Here is a 22,530-nt window from a genome sequence, read left to right as displayed (position 1 = left end):
GGCATACAACAACGCTTCAATATACTAAATATTTGCTTTTTATGCTTCTCAAAATGGTTTGGAAAGAAATTGCAAAATTTTATATTTTCAGAATTAAAAAATTTTAAACCTTCATTTTACCCCATACAACCCCCATGGCCCCATAAACCCCTGTTCTCACAGTCCGATTATGCTGGTTTGCAAACTCGTTCCAATAAATACAGGTGAACATAATTTCATCAAAATTGAACCTTTTTTGCTTGAGTTATCGTGCTAACTGACACATCTATAAAAATACAAATTATAGGTGACCAATGCTGATGTTTTTTCTCCTGTAGTAGGGCATTTCTTTTCTACCTCTCTCTTAGTTCACCGTTGTCCGTTCTCCTGTTCTGCTTCTGCTCTGCACTGCACTTCTGGTCTTCTGCTGCTGCTTTGGGGATCTGTTTTGATGTTTAGAATTATAATAAAAAGGAACCAAGTATTATTGTAGATAATTTTCTTAGTTTTTAGTCTATGTAAGTATAAAGTTTACTAATAAGTTAAATTAAGTAGTTTAAACCGAAAACTGTGAATCGTACTGTTTTGCATTACAATTAACTACGAAATGTCACAATCAGCACCGAACCTTCTACTTCTATCAAATTAAGTAGGAGGCTAACATTAGGCCCAGGCCGGTAACACTTCATATCTTCATCATAATCTTGGCTTATTATATCCGCAGATGATACCGGACGTGGCAGTTATTAGGCGTCCTGCAGTGACTTTACCGGGTTATGATTTATGCGTGACGAGTGAAGGGGTCCCGGCTACTGGTCGCAAATTCAGGGGCCATATTTATATAAATAACCTAACCCTAAAGTACAGTTAGAACCGTTAAGTTACTTTGACAAAAAGTTAGTGTTACCGGTGGGATTCAATCTCTTTAGGTAGCCTACCTCTTGGACATCAGCCGAGTACTCTATCTTCTACACCACAAACACCGCTGGCTGCACTTCGTATTGTTGCGGTAAAGGTGTTCCACAAAAGTTTTCTGGGCCCCCACAACCCGGTGATGTTACTGCCGGACGCCTAATCCTTGTCCGGTTACCCGACATGTATCCTCTGCGTATTAAATCTTGTCAGTCCCATTAATTGCATCAAATTTTTTATCCTTTACTAGCCTTTCCCTCGTTGGATTTTGCCATAAAAGTTTATTTTACGCCTATTTGGTTAGTTGAAACCACAAATACTAGAAAAATACCGGTATGGATCATAAACATAAACAAATGACGTTGTTGCCCCGAATCCTATACTAATAGCATCGAACATATGTTTTGTCAGTTCCATTTAAGCAATGTTAAATAATGTTTATTTTCGGGCCAAAAACGTCATTTGTTTATGTTTATGATCCATACCGGTATTTTTCTAGTAATCGTGGTTGAAACCAGTCTAAGTAGTCTTGATTTTTGGGGTACATTTCGCAGAGAACTTAAGATATATTTTTGGATGAATAACTATACCTATATATCTAAACTTGTGTATAGACAACACAACTTGTGTTCAGTATAGGCAGGCCTCAGTTTAATATTATTATATTTTTTCTATTCTACTTGTAACTACTGGTAGGGCCTAGTTGCTATTGAAGTGTCAATGATTAAAGTAGGCCTATTGTAAGTTTATACAGTAATAACTGAAGTTACCAGTACATTTACTCATAAAACATAATTTTTGTTTAGTTGCTAGCCTAATTCAACCTCCTCTGGGACCTAGAAAATTTTGTTAACTAAAAAGTATTTTAACATTATATGTGTTTGCAGATAGAAGATACTTTAATTTGGTGAAGAGTGCGGTTAAAAGATTTGGTGAAAATGATAAATGTATTTATCAACAAAGCAAAACGAACAGATATTCCAAAAGATGCAGTTATCCTGACAAAAGGGGAGGCCTTAAGAATGCAGTGGGATATAATATCAAATTGGAAATCAAAAACTGATACGTAAGTTAAGTTGTATTTGGCCCCAAAGGCTACATAGAAAGGCAATGAAACCCTTACTTGTAGTCAACTGAAACAAAACGGCTGAAAGCTATACCTGACAAGCTCTACGAACCAAGTTGAAAATTATTGTGATTTGGCTTTTTTAACCAGTGTTGCTACTGGGTAGACCGTCAGTTTTGATCACTAGCTTAGCAGTTTAAGGCTCAGTTAGACTAAGGCTAGGCGCACACGAGCGATTATTTTGAGGCGACTATTTCATCGGCTGATCTGTGCATCATGTAATTGAATGGAAGCGCGCACACAGGCGATCGAGAATTGCGCCGATTTTAAAATCTGGGTTTTGTCACAGATTCGTAGGCAAGGCGATTGTCGCCCAAAAATCTCTAACATACAGATTGTTATCAGTCCGCGCACACGGTCGACTAAAAAATCGGCCAGTCGCTTGTTGTTCTGCACAGGAGTCAGTGAACTTCAGTGTGAGTTGTGTTGTTTTCTTTGCTAAAAAGTCCACAGTTGTTATAATAAAAACTGAAACTTTCAACAGACATTCTTTAGTAATTAAAGAACTTTTTACTGCTGTTGACAGTTTATAAAACTGTCGATTTAAAAGTATCCGACTTGATATCGGATGAACCCAATATTTAAGTTTTCTTCTTTTTTTCTTTGATCTAATTAGAAGAGCACAAACACAGGTTAATTCAACAAAGTCCATTTTAGGATGGCTTAAACGCACCGAAAAAAATCAATTTCTCGACTAATAAATCGCCACGTGTGCGCCTAGACATAAGTCAAGGGCGATTTATTTTTGGCCGATTTTTTAATCGGCCGATCGAAAAATCGACCGTGTGCGCCAGGCCTAAGTTTCTCAGCTCAGGCCCTAAACTCACCTCAGATAGGTCTGGTGTGCAACTCATGAGGAGTCCATCTGTCTGAGTAAAATCTTTGTGGAGATGGCTCTAATGGTGGATTTAAATAAAACAAAACGGATAGAGCCAATATTCAAATTGTCTTCAGCTGTTCCATAAGGGACCGCGTCTCGTTGTCCCTCCGTCTCGTTGTCCCTCCGTCTACTTGTACCTCGAGGCCTAGGGACAACTAGTCGTAGGTACAACTAGACGGAGGGACAAGTAGACGGTGGCTCACCCGACTAGTTGTACCTGCAGATTTTTAGGAGGTACAACTAGACGTAGGTACAAGTAGACGTAGGTACAACTAGACGTGTATCCCACCGACAAGTAGTATCACCTAGCTTGTACGGATGCGACCAGTTGTCCCTACGACTAGTAGTCCCTACGACTAGTAGTCTCTACGACTAGTGGTCCCTCCGTCTAGTAGTCCCTACGTCTAGTTGTACCTACGCGTATTTTGCGTCCTTATAGTCTAGTTGTATCTATCCTTCAATTCGTTACCCTGTTTAATTGATTACTGCACGAGTACTTTTTAATAATACCCTTAATTAAATCAGGAACTGCAGTGTTTCGAGTCGATTGAGTATGATTGGCAAATATTTTTCACCGCAATACGTTGTTTTAGTAGTTTTACAGACGTTAATTGGAGGCTGAAAGCTACGCATTGCTGTCCAGGGTCGAAATGGCAGCTATAGTTGTGATTAAAATTTCCCAGCCCTAGTACCGAAAATCTCTTATTTAATTAAAACATTTATTTATATCATTAAATATACAAGCAGTATATCCCTAATGAATTGCAATAGACCGCTGCCCAGCAATTATGTATTACTATTTTTGCTGATTCATTTAAATATTTTTTCACATAACCTTAAAGTATTTGCATTGATTAGTGTGCATATCTTATAGTTTACAATGGATTTCCCCGGATTTCCCAGTGATCAATGAACAATGAAGTGTACAATGAAGTTGAGGTCCAGCGGTTGAAAACTCGACAAAAACTATGCAATGTACTACACATACTTCTCCATTTAACATACACTGTAAATAATAAATGTGATTGGAATATGTTCCATTTGTTTTGATTTTATTTTCATAATTAGTTGTTATTTCGTCACCAGCATAGCAACCCGTTAAACCCATGTTAGTTTTAAACATTTGTAATTCTTTTTTTATGTCTTTTTGTTGAAATATGATTTGTGTGAATAGTTCATTTTGGTATCACATGTGTTCTGTGTACAAATTAGTTGTCATGGATACCAGATGTGTTTTGTGTAAAGCTATGTTGTGGTTTTGTATTGAGTAAAACTTGTACCTAAAAGCACCTTTCTCTTTATCATTCTACATAATTTAAGTCCATTTACAACAGGTTATGGGCCCAGGATATTTTATTCAGTGCTTCATTTAAAGAATACCAACTTCATAAGTTTGTAACAACAATATGACTCAAAATTCATTACCAATTGAAAGGCTTAAAGGTCGTGAGAATTTTGACACATGGAAGTTTGCAGTACAAGCTTACCTAGAAGATTTGGATCTGTGGGACTGTGTATCTGGTGTAGAACAGGATAAGAAAAAGGACACTAAATGTCGGTCAAAGCTGATCTTATTGGTTGATCCGGTGAATTATGTACATATTCAAAACACAACCACCGCAACGGCAGCTTGGGACAATTTAACGAAGGCTTTTCAAGATGATGGATTAAGCAGGAGAGTTGGACTTCTCCGTATTCTAATAACTACAAAGCTGGAAGATTGTAGTTCTGTTGAGGAATACGTGAACCGCATAGTCACAACTGCTCACAAGCTTACAAATGTGGGTCTGCAGGTAACCGATGAATGGGTTGGAACAATCTTACTAGCTGGTTTACCCATCCGGTATGAACCAATGATAATGGGAATTGAATCTTCCGGCAATAAAGTCACGGCGGATGCGATAAAAAACGAAGTTATTGCAAGATGTGTCTCCAGTACAACGTGATATGACTTATGCAGGAACTGATTCTGCACTGTATGGTTCCAGTTCAAGAGGGACAGTTAACAAAGTCTATCAAAAGAACAGAAACATAAGTAGTTCGGACAAAAATGTGAAGAAAGGTCCGAGATGTTATAAATGCAATGTTTACGGTCACATCTCAAAGAACTGTACATCTACAAGAGTAGTGAGCAAAAATAACGTAAACTCTGGCAAATCTAATACGTCACTTTTTGCTGCATTTTCAATGCAATCGGGCGTTAGTAATGAGTTCTTTTTAGACAGCGGTGCATCTTGTCATTTATGTGTTGACGTTAACATGCTTCTGAACGCAAGAAAAGGCCAAGCACTAACGATCACCACAGCGAATAATGAGACAATGGTGACTGATACCGTCGGTGATTTGGAGCTTCCAATATGTATTTCTGGTAAGGTCTCGGAAGCAAATGTAAGTAATGTACATTATGTGCCTAACTTAAAAGTTAATCTTTTATCAGTGAGTCAAATTGTAAATAAAGGAAACTCTGTGGTTTTCAATAGTGATGGAGCCAAAGTTTTCAATTCAACAGGACAGCTCATTGCTTCTGCTAGTTTAATAAACAATCTGTTTAAGTTGGATATGCCTATGAACACATCTGCATTATCCATGCAAAGCAGTGGCTTAACGCTCTGGCATCAGCGTATGGGACATTTGAATTTCGATAGCCTTACAAGATTAATTAATGGCTTAGCTGACGATATCAAAATTTCTGGTAGTAAGCCAGAAACTGTTTGTGATATCTGTATGTTAGGAAAAAGCCATCGTTTACCTTTTCCTAAGAGTGAGTCTAAAAGCAGTCATTATCTGGAGCTAGTGCATTCTGACTTGGTAGGTCCTATGGAAGTGAATAGTCTTGGTGGGTCTAGGTATATTTTGACCTTTTTAGATGACTACAGTCACATGTGTTTTGTTTATTTTTTAAAATCAAAGGACGAAGTCAATGGTCACTTTAAAACGTTCAAAGAGTATGCTGAAAAACAAACTGACAAGAAGATAAAAGTGTTGCTTACAGATAATGGTACGGAGTACTGTAATCGAAACTTAACTGAGTTTTTTAAGTCATCAGGTATTGTGCATCAAACTACATGTCCTTACACACCTCAGCAAAACGGAAAGGCAGAGCGTCTCAACCGTTCCCTCCTAGAACGAGCAAGATGTTTGCTGATAGAGTCTGGGCTTCCATCTAGTTTTTGGGCTGAAGCTGTAAATAAGTTACTGCTGCTTACCTTCTGAACAGATCACCATGCAGGTCCGTGGAACCAACTCCAATACAAGTGTGGTCAGGTGAGAAGCTTACTCTACAACATCTCAGAATTTTTGGTTGTAAGGCATTTGCTCACATTCCTGCCGAGAAACGTAAAAAACTTAGTCCACGATCTACTCCTTGTATATTTGTTGGTTATTGTCAGTTTAGTAAAGGGTACAGATTGTATGATCCTCAGAAGAAAATTACTTTCATATCTAGAGATGTTACTTTTTCTGAAAATCAATGGGGAAGTTCTTTATTGAAAATTGTGAATAAAGACTTAGATTTTTATGTGTTTCCCGAACCAACAGGAAGTTTGTCTGATAGTCAGGACAGTACTAGTGGTCAGACACAAACCGGTCCTGATGTGTCCAATACCGATGTAAACCAAAGTAACGACGATGTTACTGACATGAACATTATTCCGGACACAACAACTCGACCGCAGCGCGTCAGAAACCTCCCAGCTGCGTTGAACGATTATGTTACTTATTTCTCTGGCGAGCTATCCGATCCAATATCTCGCGAAGAAGCATTGAATAGTGAGTTCAAAGACTCTTGGAAGAATGCTATGGACCGAGAGTTTAAGTCTCAAATCGAAAATAAGACTTGGGAATTGGTCGAACCCCCAGCCTTGAGGAAACCTTTAAACTGTAAATGGGTTTTCAAATCAAAGGAAAATGAGAAGGGCCAGGTGACTTGTCAAAGGATTCGACCAAAGGAGGGGAACATTGTCAAAGGATTCGACCAAAGGAGGGGAATAGATTATGATGAAACATTTTTACCTATTCTCCAACAAAGGCGCTTGACAGAGAAAAATTCAGAGACTGCATTAAGTTCCAGGGATTCCACAAATAAGGAGGGTGTTGAAATATGATTTGTGTGAATAGTTCATTTTGGTATCACATGTGTTCTGTGTACAAATTAGTTGTCATGGATACCAGATGTGTTTTGTGTAAAGCTATGTTGTGGTTTTGTATTGAGTAAAACTTGTACCTAAAAGCACCTTTCTCTTTATCATTCTACACAATTTATGTCCATTTACAACACTTTTTAGCCTATTTTAATTTATAAAGGCATTCTGTAGATCGACAGGAAAATACATTTCCACCGATATGCAGATATTTTCTGTGTGATGTTCACGAGCTGATAAAAAGGTTGTAAAGAAACATGCTTGCCTACATTATTGATATATTTTCTCAGTTTTGTATAGTTTGGTGAAAAACAGCAATCGTACCACGGACCGATTTCATCTTCGTCTCGAACTTAAAAATGATCCCGAGCTGAAAAAAAGTCATTTTCGGCCCTACGTACGAAATATACTCTTAAACTATCGTAGGATCGGTGAATACTAATCTCTATCTTGGAATTGCATACACTCGCTCCTATCTTTAAGTTTACGTTGTTGCCATACAATAAATGTATAAATAAACACAAAAATTCACAAGTTTTGTTGTAAGTACCTATATCATGTATAAATAAAAACATACAATAGCATCATGTGTAAGTGTATTCTGTAAAACTTTAAACAAATATTAGTAAAATAGTTTTCAGGTAAACTATTGTTGAATGAATTAGTTTTAAGTTGTTAAATTAACCTCGACCCGTGCTATATGTTTAATGGAGTTTGTCCGGAAAAATACCATGGTAAAATTAAATCAAATAAATAAAATCAAAAGCAATTCATAACAAAAGAATAATAGATACAGAATGAACGTAATTTCTGAAAATCGACAGGGCCTACATATGCGAAGCCTGTGCGTGGGGACCAAGTTGACTCAATAATTGGCAATTTGTCATAGTCTTGTAACATAATTAACTACCACTACTATAATTATCAATACATTTTCAAAGGAGAAACAAACGTCCGATTATTTCTAGGCAGCCACAACAGATAACTTTAGAAAACTACGTTATAAGAATTAGAACAACTCAAAAATTAAATTGTTAACATGATTTGTTTAGCCTAACGAAGAAAATCATGAAAACCAAATTTAACTCCCATAAGAAAAACATGGGGAGCAATTTCGATTACGTATAAGCCGAGTGAGATAATAGAAAAATATACGCCGATGCTTGATGGCAAATCTGTGCGTGCATACCTTTAATTTGAGACCTCAATAATAAAAATGGTCGGGTAGCAGAGCCAAACAAATAACCCATTTTCTTAAATTTATAAGATTATTTAATTATTTATTTATTTTAATTATTTATTTATTTTACTTGACTGTTAATACCAAAGCAAAAGCTTCAACTTCGTATGCGTCCGGATTACGAATAAACCTAAAACAATCTTACACCAATTTACCAATAAGTTTAATAAACCAAAATTGCACATACTCCGGACAGATTTCTTATAAAGAGATGCTATGACAATATGATCAAATCTCTATTTAATATAGTTTAGGTTGTGTATTGATTAGTCAGGACATTGATTGAATACAGCACAAAACAAACATATAAAACATAAATGTAAAACATAAAACATAAATGTACAGTACATAAATAGCCTAATTGTTACAATAAATTAACAATGATCATTTGTTAAATTAATCAGTTCAATGTTATTTATATAATACGACCATAAAGATAGGCGAATGTCTCTCGTGTTTATTAGGACAATAACACAATATACCTTATTGTTGATTCAGGAACACGCCATGAACAGCTATTTCTGAGAAAGGTGAACGAAATACCTGTTGTAAAATGCAGCTAAAGACATCTGCTACAACGTATTTGACTTATTGTTTAATATAAGCAAAACCTTATAGATTCAGTACTTGGAAAGGCAAAGGAAATATTTTGTAAACAGCGTACAGAATGTCCCGTTAATCCCCACACGTTACTCAGAATGGACTTCATTTGCAAATTCTTAGAGTTTCCTTTCACAACAATCCATTCCAGTTATTGGGGTGTTGGGTCAGCCCTCTATCGCGTAGTTGCGAGAAAGTGATTGGCCTCCAATCAACCTAAATATTGTTTTGATTTTACGTAGTACTGTGGTAGTTGCTAAAAAAAAACTCTTTCACTCACAGTATTAAACATTTTCAAAAAAATGTTGATTATATCAAACTGTTATGAACAGTGTGATTTTTTTATTAATAACATAAGCTTTTATGTTGTTCAAAGGTTTATTGCGGACATTTTCCATCACGAATGTAAAAAAACAATACACAACGTTTCGGGATCTGGAATCTGATCCCGTCTTCAGGTGAAAAAACTTAACTAACACATTACAACTAACAATACACAAACGCCCAACCTAAGTTGGAATACACTACCGAGGGTAGTAGTCAAAAAATATGCACTGTATAGCAGTCAAGTCATGATACAACATGCAATTAATAACAAATCACAAAACACTATAATCTATAAAAGGTTTACGTACAAAAAACTCACACAATGGAACACTAACAACACCGTACGCTATGACTCCACCAATGAGACTGAACCAACATGGCTGACCAATCGGAAACACGGAGACAACAGAAATGGCTTCCGGTCCCTGGAAAAGTAAAACCAACAAAATGGCGGAGCGATGTACGATGCCGCAAGATGGGTGTTAATTATGTTTATTCATATTACGAGTTTTACTACGAGTTAACATAACGTGCGAATTTTGAGGAGAACTCGTTATTTCCCTATTTATTGAACAATTAAGTTCCCTATCCTTTAGTTCCTTGTTCAAAATGGGTAGCCAAAGTGGCCTTATTTCAACCGATGACTGACTGATTGGTTGGTCTGCTAATTTAATGTATGAGGCTTCAATGAGTTTACGTTTGAAAAAATGAGGTTCCTTATGGACAATTTTTGCCTCTTCAAAATTCATACGATGATTTTCGGACCAGCAATGATGAGCGATCTTAGATTTTTCCACTAAACCTTTTTTGGTGTTTTCTCTGTGTTCTTTGATTCTAATGTTCAACGGTCTTTTTGTCTCGCCATAGTAAGGCCTGGAACAATCATTGCAATTTATTCTGTAAACACAGTTTTTAGTATCCTGAGTGTCATTTTTGGGTTTTGTTTTGACGAGACTCTGCCTAAGTGTGTTTTGTGTCCTAAATGCTGTTTGCACATTAAATTTCCTAGCAACCCTTCTGATTTTTTCCGACAGTCCTGACACATACGGGATTGACATGTGGACGAGTTTTTCCTTGCGATTTTGTAAAGGTTCACGCGTAGCCCTATCTTTCTTGCATTTGTTTATAATGGATCGAGGGTATCCGTTACTAGCCAAATCCTGTTCTACTTTCTTAATTTCATCCTTTAACTCATCCTGATTGGAGCAAATGCTCTTAGCCCTGTCAAACAGAGAGTAAGCAACCCCCTCCTTGACAGAAATTTGGTGGTTTGATTGAAAGTTTAGATACTGCCCTGTGTGTGTCTTTTTTCTGTAAACAGATGTTCTAAGACTGTTCAAATGCTTTTCTACGCACACGTCCAAAAAGGGGAGTTTGTTTTGTGATTCCACCTCCATGGTTAGTTTTATGGAGGATGAAACGCTATTAAGATGCTCTAAAAACTCATTCAATTTATCATCTCCATGAGGGAAAACCACGAAAGTGTCATCGACATATCTCCACCATATCCTCGGTTTGAGCCGAGCTGAAGCCAAAGCTTTTTGCTCAAACTCCTCCATAAAGATGTTGGCAAAGATAGGTGACAATGGTGACCCCATGGCCATACCCTCAACTTGACGGTATAATTTACCCTCTAATTGGAAATAGTTACATTGAGTACACAACTCCAAAAGTTCCATTATGACGTTAACAGGGAGTTTAGTTCTGTTTGCTAAAGTATCGTCGTTTGTGAGACGGGTCTCAATTATTTTTAGGGTTTCCGAAACGGGGACATTCGTAAACAGACTTTCAACATCGAAGCTGACCAGCTTGTCAGTATCAGCCAGTACGATAGATTTAGACTTTTCTACAAAATCTTTGGAGTTTTTGATAAACGAATCAGTGTTTCCTACTAAAGGCTTTAAAATGTCCAGAAGGACTTTAGACAATTCCCTACAAGCAGAATCACGGGAGCTAACTATTGGTCTCAGAGGAACGTTAGGTTTGTGGATCTTAGGTAACCCGTACATGTGTGGAATTTTGGAATGGTGTGGTGTCAACCGAGTCCTTTGTTTGTCGCTAAAAAACTTTTTGTGTTTTCTTAGAGTACTAGCGATTTTACGCTCGAAAGTTTCTGTGGGGTCTTTTTTCAATTGGGTGTATTGGCCAGATTGCAAAGTTTCTAACATTTTTTCTTCGTATGTCACAGTATCAAGAACTACCGTGGCATTCCCTTTATCCGCGGGCAAAATCTTTACAGTACCGTCTTTCCCAAGGACTGATACTGCTTTGGTTTCCTCTTTACTAAGATTAGGTTTAGGAGTAGGAATTTTCTTTAGTAAAATACTAGCTTCACAACGGAACTGATCCCCCTGAGACTCAGGTAACTGAGAAACAGCAGACTCAATCCCTGTCACAAAATCCAGCGTTTTAACTGATTTAGGCACAACGGAAAAATTTAGCCCTCTGCTCAAAACAGAAATCTCAACTGGGTTTAGAACTTTAGAAGACAGATTCACAACTTGGTTTTTTGCATCATCACACTGTGAAATTTGAGTATTCCTATCAATGTTATCGGGAGGTCTGAGATGTTGTAGTTTAGCCTTTTGCCTAGCCTTCACATTTTCCGATTCTTTGTTGAACCTATTTTGTATGCTTTGAAAAATGTTTTGAAAATCAGAACCTATTATTAGTGCCAATTCAGCTTTTTTGTTCTCAATAGAGCTTTTCAGAAGTCTTTTTTCTAAACGGTGGTGTTCAATTCTTTCATTGATTAGAGATTTAGAAGCTAAAGACATTATTTTGCTGGCTTTGAAACTTTTGTAAGGAGGCTTTAGGTAAAAACCTTTAGGTATCAAATTTTCACGTTTGCATTTCACAAGAAAGGTCAAATGGTTTGTGTGATTAGCCAATTTTAAATGCATTTGTTCCAATTCACTTATTTGATTACTTACTCCGGGTCCGTACCGAGAATCAATTCTTTGTTTGAAGTTCATTGTTGGTGATGGTGAGTTAATGTTGTTCAAAGGTTTATTGCGGACATTTTCCATCACGAATGTAAAAAAACAATACACAACGTTTCGGGATCTGGAATCTGATCCCGTCTTCAGGTGAAAAAACTTAACTAACACATTACAACTAACAATACACAAACGCCCAACCTAAGTTGGAATACACTACCGAGGGTAGTAGTCAAAAAATATGCACTGTATAGCAGTCAAGTCATGATACAACATGCAATTAATAACAAATCACAAAACACTATAATCTATAAAAGGTTTACGTACAAAAAACTCACACAATGGAACACTAACAACACCGTACGCTATGACTCCACCAATGAGACTGAACCAACATGGCTGACCAATCGGAAACACGGAGACAACAGAAATGGCTTCCGGTCCCTGGAAAAGTAAAACCAACAAAATGGCGGAGCGATGTACGATGCCGCAAGATGGGTGTTAATTATGTTTATTCATATTACGAGTTTTACTACGAGTTAACATAACGTGCGAATTTTGAGGAGAACTCGAGGAAACAGAATGAATTCGAGGAAACAGATCCCGAAACGTTGTGTATTGTTTTTTTACATTCGTGATGGAAAATGTCCGCAATAAACCTTTGAACAACATTAACTCACCATCACCAACAATGAACTTCAAACAAAGAATAAGCTTTTAGTTGAGTATTTTAAACTCCTTGAATGACAACAGTTTTAATGTAAAACAGATCTATAATCTGATGTACGCTGCCCAACAAAGACGTTATTTATTTATTAGTTTTGAAATAATTCCTGGTAATACACATAGCTTAAAAATTAGTCGATTTCGAGAAACAGGTACACTACATTATAGTGCAAACAAAACGTAAATAACACTTAGATTTTCAATCCATTACTGATTTTATACTGATTTTAAGTCTAAATCTACACAGGCAACGTAACTTATGAAATATCTCTTAGTTTATGAAGGCTTGGTATAAAAAGTCTTGTAAAGTGCCATTCTTGTGTGTTCTCTGGTTAGGAAACTAGCCTTAATATTTAGTTGTTTATGATATAAGCGGTCTGATTCATACCTACAGTGTATTCAGGTTTTGGACTGGCTAGGCCTATATACAAATATGCATGAGTGTTCGATGTTATCATGAGCGTTGGAATGTTTACCTAAAAAAAATGTCGTAGTAGAGGGTGATAGTGTAAATCATAGCTGTTCCCTGGTCCATCGGCCGGTGCCTCGAGGGATAATGACCGACGGACTAGGGATAGAGCTGATGACTCATCCGGTCATGTGAACATCGATATATTAACTAATACTATTTAATAGGAACTAGGTGAAACTTGTCGAAATCGACGGTTACTTTCAAGGATTACGTTAATTCACCTAACTGCGTTAAATTGGATAAAATATAGGCTACATATTTTGAGCATTAAGTATTGTTTAAAGAATAATAAGTGTAAAAAAAATATTGATATTAATTGCGTTAGTTGCCAAATTCGGTTGATCATTCAATGAATAAAATATTCCCCTTACCGTACGTCATCGGAGTTATTATTAGTATGTCATCTGGTATCTCTTCCTTTTGAAGAACCTTTAAATAATATTAAAATCGTATTGGTGGATCTTTTGTAGTTTAACACTTCCGTGATTTCATCAGTGTAATATGATTTTATTTGAAAAGAAAACTTTTTTTGGGAAGACATATTCAAAGGGAGGTATATCCGTTACAAGTTTGATCCGTTTGAAGTTTGATTTTTCCTTCGTCACGTCGCGTCAGTTCATATCTTACTTCTGTGCCAACGAATGCACCCTCTAGCTTACTTTTGAGAAATTTATTTTGAGGTTACTGTTGAAGCTGGAATTTCTTGACATGGGGGATGTCAGTTAGTTGTCTCAGCCTTATCAATAACATAAAGTTGTCAATATAATCTCTCTACGGAATGTTAGGTGTAGTGTAATACTTGAAGTGAAGTTGGATTTTATTCTTGAACTGTTAGGGGCCTCCTAGTTCATACGGCCTTTTGACTTTATTGGCAGCAAATAATGCAAATGACATAGCAATGGGACATTTCCAAAAACAAAAAATACTGTAAATTGGCTGTTGCGTATACATTGACGTTTAAATATTGTTAATCAACGTATTTTATAAAGGATTATGTGATCTAGTTTAAATGGAATATGACCTTTCTGTCATGACAGTAGCTGCATAAATAGTATTTTCTCTCTGTACCATATCTTACAGCCAACATGTCGTGTTATTTTCAATAATGTTACCAACCCAGTGCGCCAAAGTTCGTAATATAGGAAGGTGCAAATAATTTGTCAAGATAGGTGCCATTTTAGGCAATGTTTCTATGTTTGGATTTTATTGGACACGATAAGAGCAGATATTTGTACATAAATATTTGATATGTGTAGAATAATATGATAAAATGTAGGCAAAAGTGGTGAAAAAGGCAGACACCATCCAGTACAATAGATATAAGATAGTTCAATAAGAAATAATTTATGAATTGCTGTGATAAAAGGATTTTGCACTGATTTCATAATGGAATGTTACATTGCAAAACATGGCTGAAAAATAAGAAAAACAATTTTAAAATAAGAAAATAACATTATATCGTATAAAATAATAATAACAATAATAATAACAATAATAATAATAATAATAATAATAATAATAATAATAATAATAATAATAATAATAATACATAATAATACATAATAAAATAATTTCTCGTTGTTTGAAATACAATTTAAAAATAAACAGCTGTTTCATTAAAAAGTATGATTCACATGGCCAAAATGTAAACAACTCTGTGGAGGGATCTTTAAAGGCTTCTAGGGCAGAGTCCTAAGGGATTTTGCTTAGTTTTTCTTTTGATAACTCATCTACAGACCAATACATACCTTTCTTTGGACACCTCTACCAAGTGGTGTCGCGAAGTTTGCGTACAGCGAAATTTGCGTACAGCTGGAATTTAGCGAAGACTGCGTATGTAGCCTTACACAATATAAAACCACGAATAACCTTACTTATAATAATTCAGACTTTTTAGTTAGTCTTACAATGTTGAAATCATTATTTAACTGTGCAATTTACAAACTTGTGTATTTTTTTGTAAATTAGTTAAACACGTGATAAGTAGTAGAATCATCGGAGATGGCTCAAATCAAAGGAATTTAACTTAGAATAGCTGAAAAAATAATGAAGTTTTTTCTTATAACTTGAAGGTTATTTTTGTGTTGAGGGAATGTTTAACATGAAATAACCACATTGACTAAAAAATAAACGATTCAGGATTTAATGGAAAACTTTTGCTTTGTTTTAATTTCAAAACATATGTTCAAGATTTATTCAATTTTTTATATTTTATTTTACCAATTTTAATTTTAGATTAATTTATTGTGGTGTTTAATCAATTATTGTATAAAGGGATAAACCTCAATGGCCACTCTTGGAAATCACCCTGGGAATAAAGATGAAATAGGTTCGTTCAGGACAGGCAATATATTTGTTCATTAATCATCAAGTAAGTACTATGACAAGTTCCAATGGGCGGAAACACATAATTTTTTAGAGGAGATTTTAACCAGGTACTGCAAAAAAGGTTAAAATAATATAGCCCAGCATGTACGGTGGTAAAGGAAGCATCCATATATAACAGTAAAACCTAGAGGTAGTTTCCGTTTCTTAAAACCAACCAAAAATATGCATGTCGAAGATTCTGATGAAAAGTAATTAATTGTTTTTTAACTGGGTAATGGAAACCTAACCAGTCGCAAAATAGTTAGGAATCAGCCGTTGAATAGAACCCTTTTTGATAGAATATTTAAAATCAATCGCACCTTTAGGAGGAATACCACCACATAATCTTACACTAGGCTAATAGTAGTTTTTATGTTGATCAGAAACAAATCTAGCGATACGTTTGGTCAATGGTATGCTTTTACTTTACACTAATTTTGTTAAACCTTTCCAAAAGGAGCATAAACGTAGAAATAATAACTTCGTAGGGATGCTAATTTAGCGGTTTTGACCAAGAACTAAGCTTATCTCAACACACCTTTATTTGCCTTTTCATTTTTGACGAAGACGATTTCCAATCTTTCAATCAGGGAAGCCTTTTTATCATCATTATCATCAAACACAAGACCAAAGCTACCTTAGTAAACCAATATTTATTCACAAACATGTTTGCTGCCTTTAGTAGTAGAGTTAAACCTCTGGAGTAATATAAATTGTTTATTAAAAATAACGTCAACAAAAGCAAAGAAAGACTAATAACAAACTGTTTTTGTACAAAATATATATTGTACTGGGATTGCTAACCTGACATGGATAATTTGATTCTGAGTTTGTTTAAATATTATAATAATTTGTTTTGTATTTGAGCTTTTTAGGGACTGGTTCGGTTATGCGCAATATTATATGCCTATTTAGTTTTCAAACCAGCTTTGTTGAATTGTGAATGTGTATACTATATACTAATGTGTATTTGGAATACGCTATATTTATTTTTTTAATCTAATTTATTTTTTTAAGATATACCTTTACATTACTTTTCCTTATTATGTGACTTATTTTTATATGTGTTGTCAATGTTTAGAACTAGAATTCATTGTGATGTTTGATCTCGGCTTGGCTTAGGAGTATGCACAATGTTTTAATATTTCAACACCAGTTACTAACTATAACCAGGCCCTTAGTAATATTATTTAAATGAAACACTTTGTAAGATTTCTAATGGTTAAGGATATGTAATTTGGCTGACAACTAACTGCACTCACGGTCAAAGGAATTTACAAGGGTTAGAAGGGTAGTCCGCCTAAGCCATATCACAGAAAACGTAGCCATATGGAACTGCACTCACGGTCAAAAATCGGTCTATCACGGCTGAACGCTTCGCTAGCCCCTTAGTCATCTGTTTATTCCGTCCTCTGTCTTACTTTATCCAATACTTATATTTAATACACGTTTTAGTGTCTGTCCCAATAAATACAACAATAAATAACCTAACCTAACCTAACCTAACCTAACCTTTACAAAAGAAGCTTCGTCATAATAAGAATATAGCCTATCATGTTATCGTAAATACCATGCTAGAATTTTCTGTGCACATATATATGTGTATTTTTTACAATGTCAGTAGTAAGTTTATTTTTTGACGTTTAGATTAATTTAATCAAAACTTTTCAATATATTTCAACTAATTTAATAAGTTTTAATCAATTCAATCATGGTGTTGCACAATGTGATATAGGCTAATTAAAAACTGACCGTGAGTGCAGTTCCAGTACCTCCAGAAAGGCTCAAAGTGACCGTGAGTGCAGTTCCGTAGTTGGATTAGGACCAGGGACTGACCGTGAGTGCAGTTCCAGCCCTCCCTGTAAGGTTCCAGTTTTACAATTGTCTTAGTTTACTGAAAGGTAGATGGAAAAGAAACATGTGCCATACACTGCATTCCCGGCGCCGGGGACGTTTCGTGGAAATACATCTCACCCCCATCCCTCCCGTAGGTATAAGTAAATGCCAGATATGCAAGATGTCAGTTCGTCTTGAGCAGTGGTCATAGAAGTTGGTGAATTATCGTGCTGAGCTATGTCTGCTGTGTCTTTTAAATCGAAATTTGGCGGGGTTTTGTGGTCAGATGATAAAAGTTTTGTGTATAAACCTAAGAAGTAGAGTTTAAGTGGAAAAAACAATGATAGCAGATCTTGACAAGAAATAAGGAAAACCAAAGTGTAATATGGATAAGGACTGACCAAGGGACACAAGTACGTTGTTGTCAAGAACAGGGGTTTCTCAATGAACTGCAGACAAGCCAAATTTTCCTGGCTTTTGTAGCAAGTTGTTTATAATAAATTGTTGTAAGATTGTATGATTTTTAAAGAAATAAAATAAATCTCTTAAACCGGTGACAAGTTGAAGGGGAGATACAACTAGCCGCAGGTACAACTAGACGTAGGTACAAGTAGGCGTAGGTACAACTAGTCGTAGGTACAAGTAGTCGTAGGTACAAGTAGTCGTAGGTACAAGTAGTCGTAGGTACAAGTAGACGCAGACGTATGAGGTACAAGTAGACGGTGACGTTCCCGACTAGTTGTACCTGTAGATTTTTAAGAGGTACAACTAGACGTAGAGACAACTAGACGTAGAGACAACTAGACGTCCGCACCATCGTCAAGTTGTCTCTACAGCTTTGGACGGGGTACAACTAGACGCCTGTCACCAAAATGCAGCAGGTACAACTAGACGCCGGTACAAGTAGACATCGCCCCTTCCATAAGGATCCAAGCTTTTAATTTACTAAGGGAGTATGTTTAATCTTTATGTCTGTTTTATAGCCTATACAGCCACGGAGGTTAGTTTTTCATACGTCATCCCAAAGAAGTCAAATCACTATAGTTTCAATGTCAGGTGCTTAAGCGGCCCACACAATAGGATGCTTATGCGCGCACATGTGACGTGCAAACAGCTCAAGCTCAAATCAGTTTGACTACTATTTTTATGTCCGATATCCATCAAAATACTGCTTGGTGTGTTGTGTGCATAATGTCATTACCTACTTTAAACCATCTGATTTGACTTCAGAGCTCCTTTCCACATCCTTCAAAGATGGTTGGTTAGTGATTTATAGATCAGCTATGTATTCTCTGTTATAATTAATTTGAGTATGTTGTTAATCTTATTTGACCTAAAGTCCGTAGCAATTTTTGGCAGTGGCTTTCTGAATTATGGTTAGAAACTCCCACATAAAAATGAATAACACTTATTTCTGTTTTAACTAAGCATCCAAGTTTGGCATAATTTTAATCTCTTCTACTGTTGCAGGTGGCCATTTACTATTGGTCTTGGTGTTTTAGCGAGTGTTAATGCAGCAACTTCCCTCAATGTAGTTCTATACTTCAGAAATAAGCTAAAGCTCCAGAACTACGGCAGAATATCAATGGCTATGCCAACAGTGGTTATACCCAGTGTTCTCACTGCCGTATCTCATCAATATGTAAGTTGAATAGGCCTAATCATTTTTTAATTGATTTGCCGCAAAATCATTGTGATTGTAAATTTTATTTCAGCATTGAACTATTCGCAGGAAGGTAAAATCTTAAAGAATCATACCCTATGTACATGTGTTAAAGACATGTTAAGTTTAAGTAATTGTTATTTATTTTGTTAAATAATAGGAATGATATTATTTCTTACATCCATATTAAATATCCCAACATTATCATTATCATTAGAGATGGGACCCAAATATGAGTGAAGGACGAGGATGAGTCAGGATCAGGTGTTTAATCAATTATTTATTTAGGATTAGCTCAATGATTGGAAACTGCTGGGTCCAGCTTCAAACCATCAAAAGGCTACTGACTGTTGTGCTTTAGTAGCTCATTGCATTCAATTTAGCTCTCTAAATGTGAATATTTTTATGTGTAATCATAAATTCATGGTATATTTATAATTCTTATCTTAAAATTAACATTAATAGTCAAAGATGGTACTCTGTACCTCCAATATTGTAGTTTGAAAAGTCGATCTCAACTACCTATAGGTTTGTATACTATCTATATAGTTTTGTATTTATCGGGCCTCGTGAAGTTACCAAACAATGCGGTTCATAAAAAGTATGAAGTTTTTCTTAAAATTTGCAGTAGTGGGCTTACCTGAATGGGAAAGAGTCTAAACTGGATGGATTCAAAAAACTTTACACTATGCTGTACCAGTTCGGACTCTCTCCCATTCGGATAAGCCTGTTATCCTAACAAAAAATCCTTATTAGGAACAATATACCGATTTGCATCCCTATAAAATTGTCCTGTGGGCACCCTTGCATCATAAGGCTAAAAGTGATTTAAGACCACTTTAAATGTTGGACAGTTGGTCACCAACGAAATCCTCCTGGGTGAAAGTTGCCCATTGTGTGTCCAGACGCGAGCTGCTGCCTTACAGGTCGCAATAGGAGCTGTCATTCCTCTGCTGTCTACTCCGGTCGCTGCATTCTTTGTAAGTTATCAACAACATACTGGTTTATTGTGTTATTTAAAAATTACTCGCTTTTTCTAAATGCTGTTAATGATAAACATCAGCTGATAAAAGAAGAAAGAAAAGGGTTTTGAGAGGTGAAATTATTCTTAACTAGCTGTACCCGCGGGCTTTGCCCCGTTTAACTTCATAAGTATTCGCATGGCTCATTCACGTCCTGGTTGAAGTTCGCTCGCTACGCTCACTCACCTTTAGGTTGGAAAAAAAATAATAGTGCTGCACCCTGTTGGTAATCCTTGTAACTTTTATGCTATTGAACATCATAGAACAGAACCAACTTGTTTAATTGAAACAGCTGTTAAGATTCATTAATTCCTTTTAAATATGAAAAATCATAAGATTAACATGGGGAACTACAGAGCCACTGGGGCGGAGCCCGAAAGGATTTTTGAGATAAGAATATGCTTTAATGTTAATCGGGAATGTGAGCTATCATCATGCCAAATTTCAGCCCAATCCGTCCAGTAGTTTATGCGTGATTGAGCAACAAACACACACACAAACTTTCAGATTTATAATGTTAGTAAGATTTTGATCGAAGGCACAAGAACATACATACTTTATAGAGGAGTAAAATACAGAAAAAAATTCAATGTTTCTCTTAAGTGGTGTCCAGGGTCAAGTCGAACATTGATGCTTCTAACCCTATTGCCAACATTTACTACAACGCTCGACGCTCACGCTGAGGTGACCTTGTGCCCTTGTGCCCTGAGACCTTCGCACTTTACTCGCTGCTCGGGATCTTCCTTGCTCTATCCCAAAAATATTATTTTGCGTTCTATCTTTTCTTGACATCTATTTAACTTCTATTAAAAGAATAATATCATAGTTTACTAAAATGATGAGAAAGATGAGCTTTTAACAATTGGTTTGGTTCCCCTAAACTGCCCAAACTATAGGAAATACCCAGTATTTTTCACGATGAATTCAATAAAGGCTATCAGCAGTAAGAAAATCTTCTCACCTTCCTTCCTTTTAAATATTAGTCACTGCAAGTATTTAAATATAGGCCTACATAAAGTTATTAATGAAAGATATTCATAAAATTTTTCATCCCAATGCAAACATTTTCTTTTGATAACAACAGTTCATAAAATTTTTCATAACTACAAAAATGTCCATATTGATATTGACACCTTCACTGTCTTTTTGGCCATTGTGATTAATATCTGTGGGGTTAAGGGTGTTTAAAGAAAATTGACGATTTCAGGTATGAAACAATGCTTTATTTTAAGCAATGATCAGTAACAAGATAGCTACTAATTATTTTAATTGAATAAAAAAACTTATGAGGATGATCAACAAATTTTGTAACAGACGTAAATTATAATACTGGTAAGGGCTAAAACTTGTCATCTAAACAGACAAAATAACCTCTCAATCTTGTATTTAAGCTCATGGTTGAAAATATCAATAACAGTAAAAATACTTCTGACTATAATTATTCATAAATTATGTTTAAATAATATAACCCAACTGTTTTATTTTTCAGTACGCTGACGCCTACAATACGTACAATGTACCTAAACCTGGATTGAAAAACATACCTCAGTTTTTTAGTCTGTGGTTAGTCCTTCTTCGAAAGATGAAGTCAAAGTTGCCCATTATCATCGGGATAAACGCAATCACAGCTGCTACGCTGACTTACTATGAAGCCGACTCGTTTTACAAAATGCAGAGTATAATTTATGAGAATGAAGAAAGGTTCAGAAGAAATTTAGAAGAAAGTAGGTCGCAAATCTAAGATAATGTCAAAACTGTACATAGATTCTATTAAATTGTTGCTAGTTTTTCTAATTTTGCTGCTAGTATCAGTTGATTTCTTGACCCCTTTATTCTAATAATAGTATGATGCAAAATCTGATGAATGATTCATATTCAAACTGTTCCCCGCAAATAGATAACATTTAGTTTAAGAAATCAAACATACATTTGGATTTACCAATACCATATACAAAAATAATCAAATATAGACCGTCAGCTCGGCTGCGGTTACCATAGGTTCTGGCGCACACCGCTAGGAGCGCCATGTAGTTACAGCGTACGCGCTACGTAAACTACACGGCGCTCCTAGCAGTGTGCGCCAGAACCTATGGTAAACATGGTATAGCAGCTAGGCTGACGGTCTGTATTTAATTCTTTTTGACTATGCTAATACTGACAAGTTTACCAATATAACTAGGCCTAAATTCAACATATTTCACACTATATCCCCACACAATTTCTATGTTACCTAATTAATTTTTGACAAAGGTTTATGAGAAAAGTTGAAAATCAAATTAGATTTTATAAAAAATATAGTACA

The 22,530-nt window shown here is 35.8% G+C and overlaps 1 protein-coding gene across 1 annotated transcript; it reads left to right on the top strand.

Moving 5' to 3' along the window:
* Positions 1–401: 401 nt before the first annotated feature.
* Positions 402–22,022, top strand: LOC128989863 (uncharacterized). Its single transcript, XM_054411952.1, has 5 exons — positions 402–497; positions 1,779–1,957; positions 19,014–19,185; positions 20,061–20,186; positions 21,718–22,022. Exons 2-5 carry the CDS (start codon positions 1,830–1,832, stop codon positions 21,967–21,969), a joined length of 678 nt encoding a protein of 225 aa, XP_054267927.1. The 5' UTR covers positions 402–497; positions 1,779–1,829; the 3' UTR covers positions 21,970–22,022.
* The last annotated feature ends 508 nt before the right edge of the window (positions 22,023–22,530 follow it).

This window comes from Macrosteles quadrilineatus, unplaced genomic scaffold, assembly GCF_028750875.1.
Source record: "Macrosteles quadrilineatus isolate MER2022 unplaced genomic scaffold, UCM_ALF_1.0 Scaffold_3__2_contigs__length_128488019, whole genome shotgun sequence".
NCBI classification, from domain to species: Eukaryota; Metazoa; Arthropoda; class Insecta; order Hemiptera; family Cicadellidae; genus Macrosteles; species Macrosteles quadrilineatus.
The sequence above is the reverse complement of the archived record's forward strand: the minus strand, read 5'-3'. Positions and strand labels throughout refer to the sequence as shown.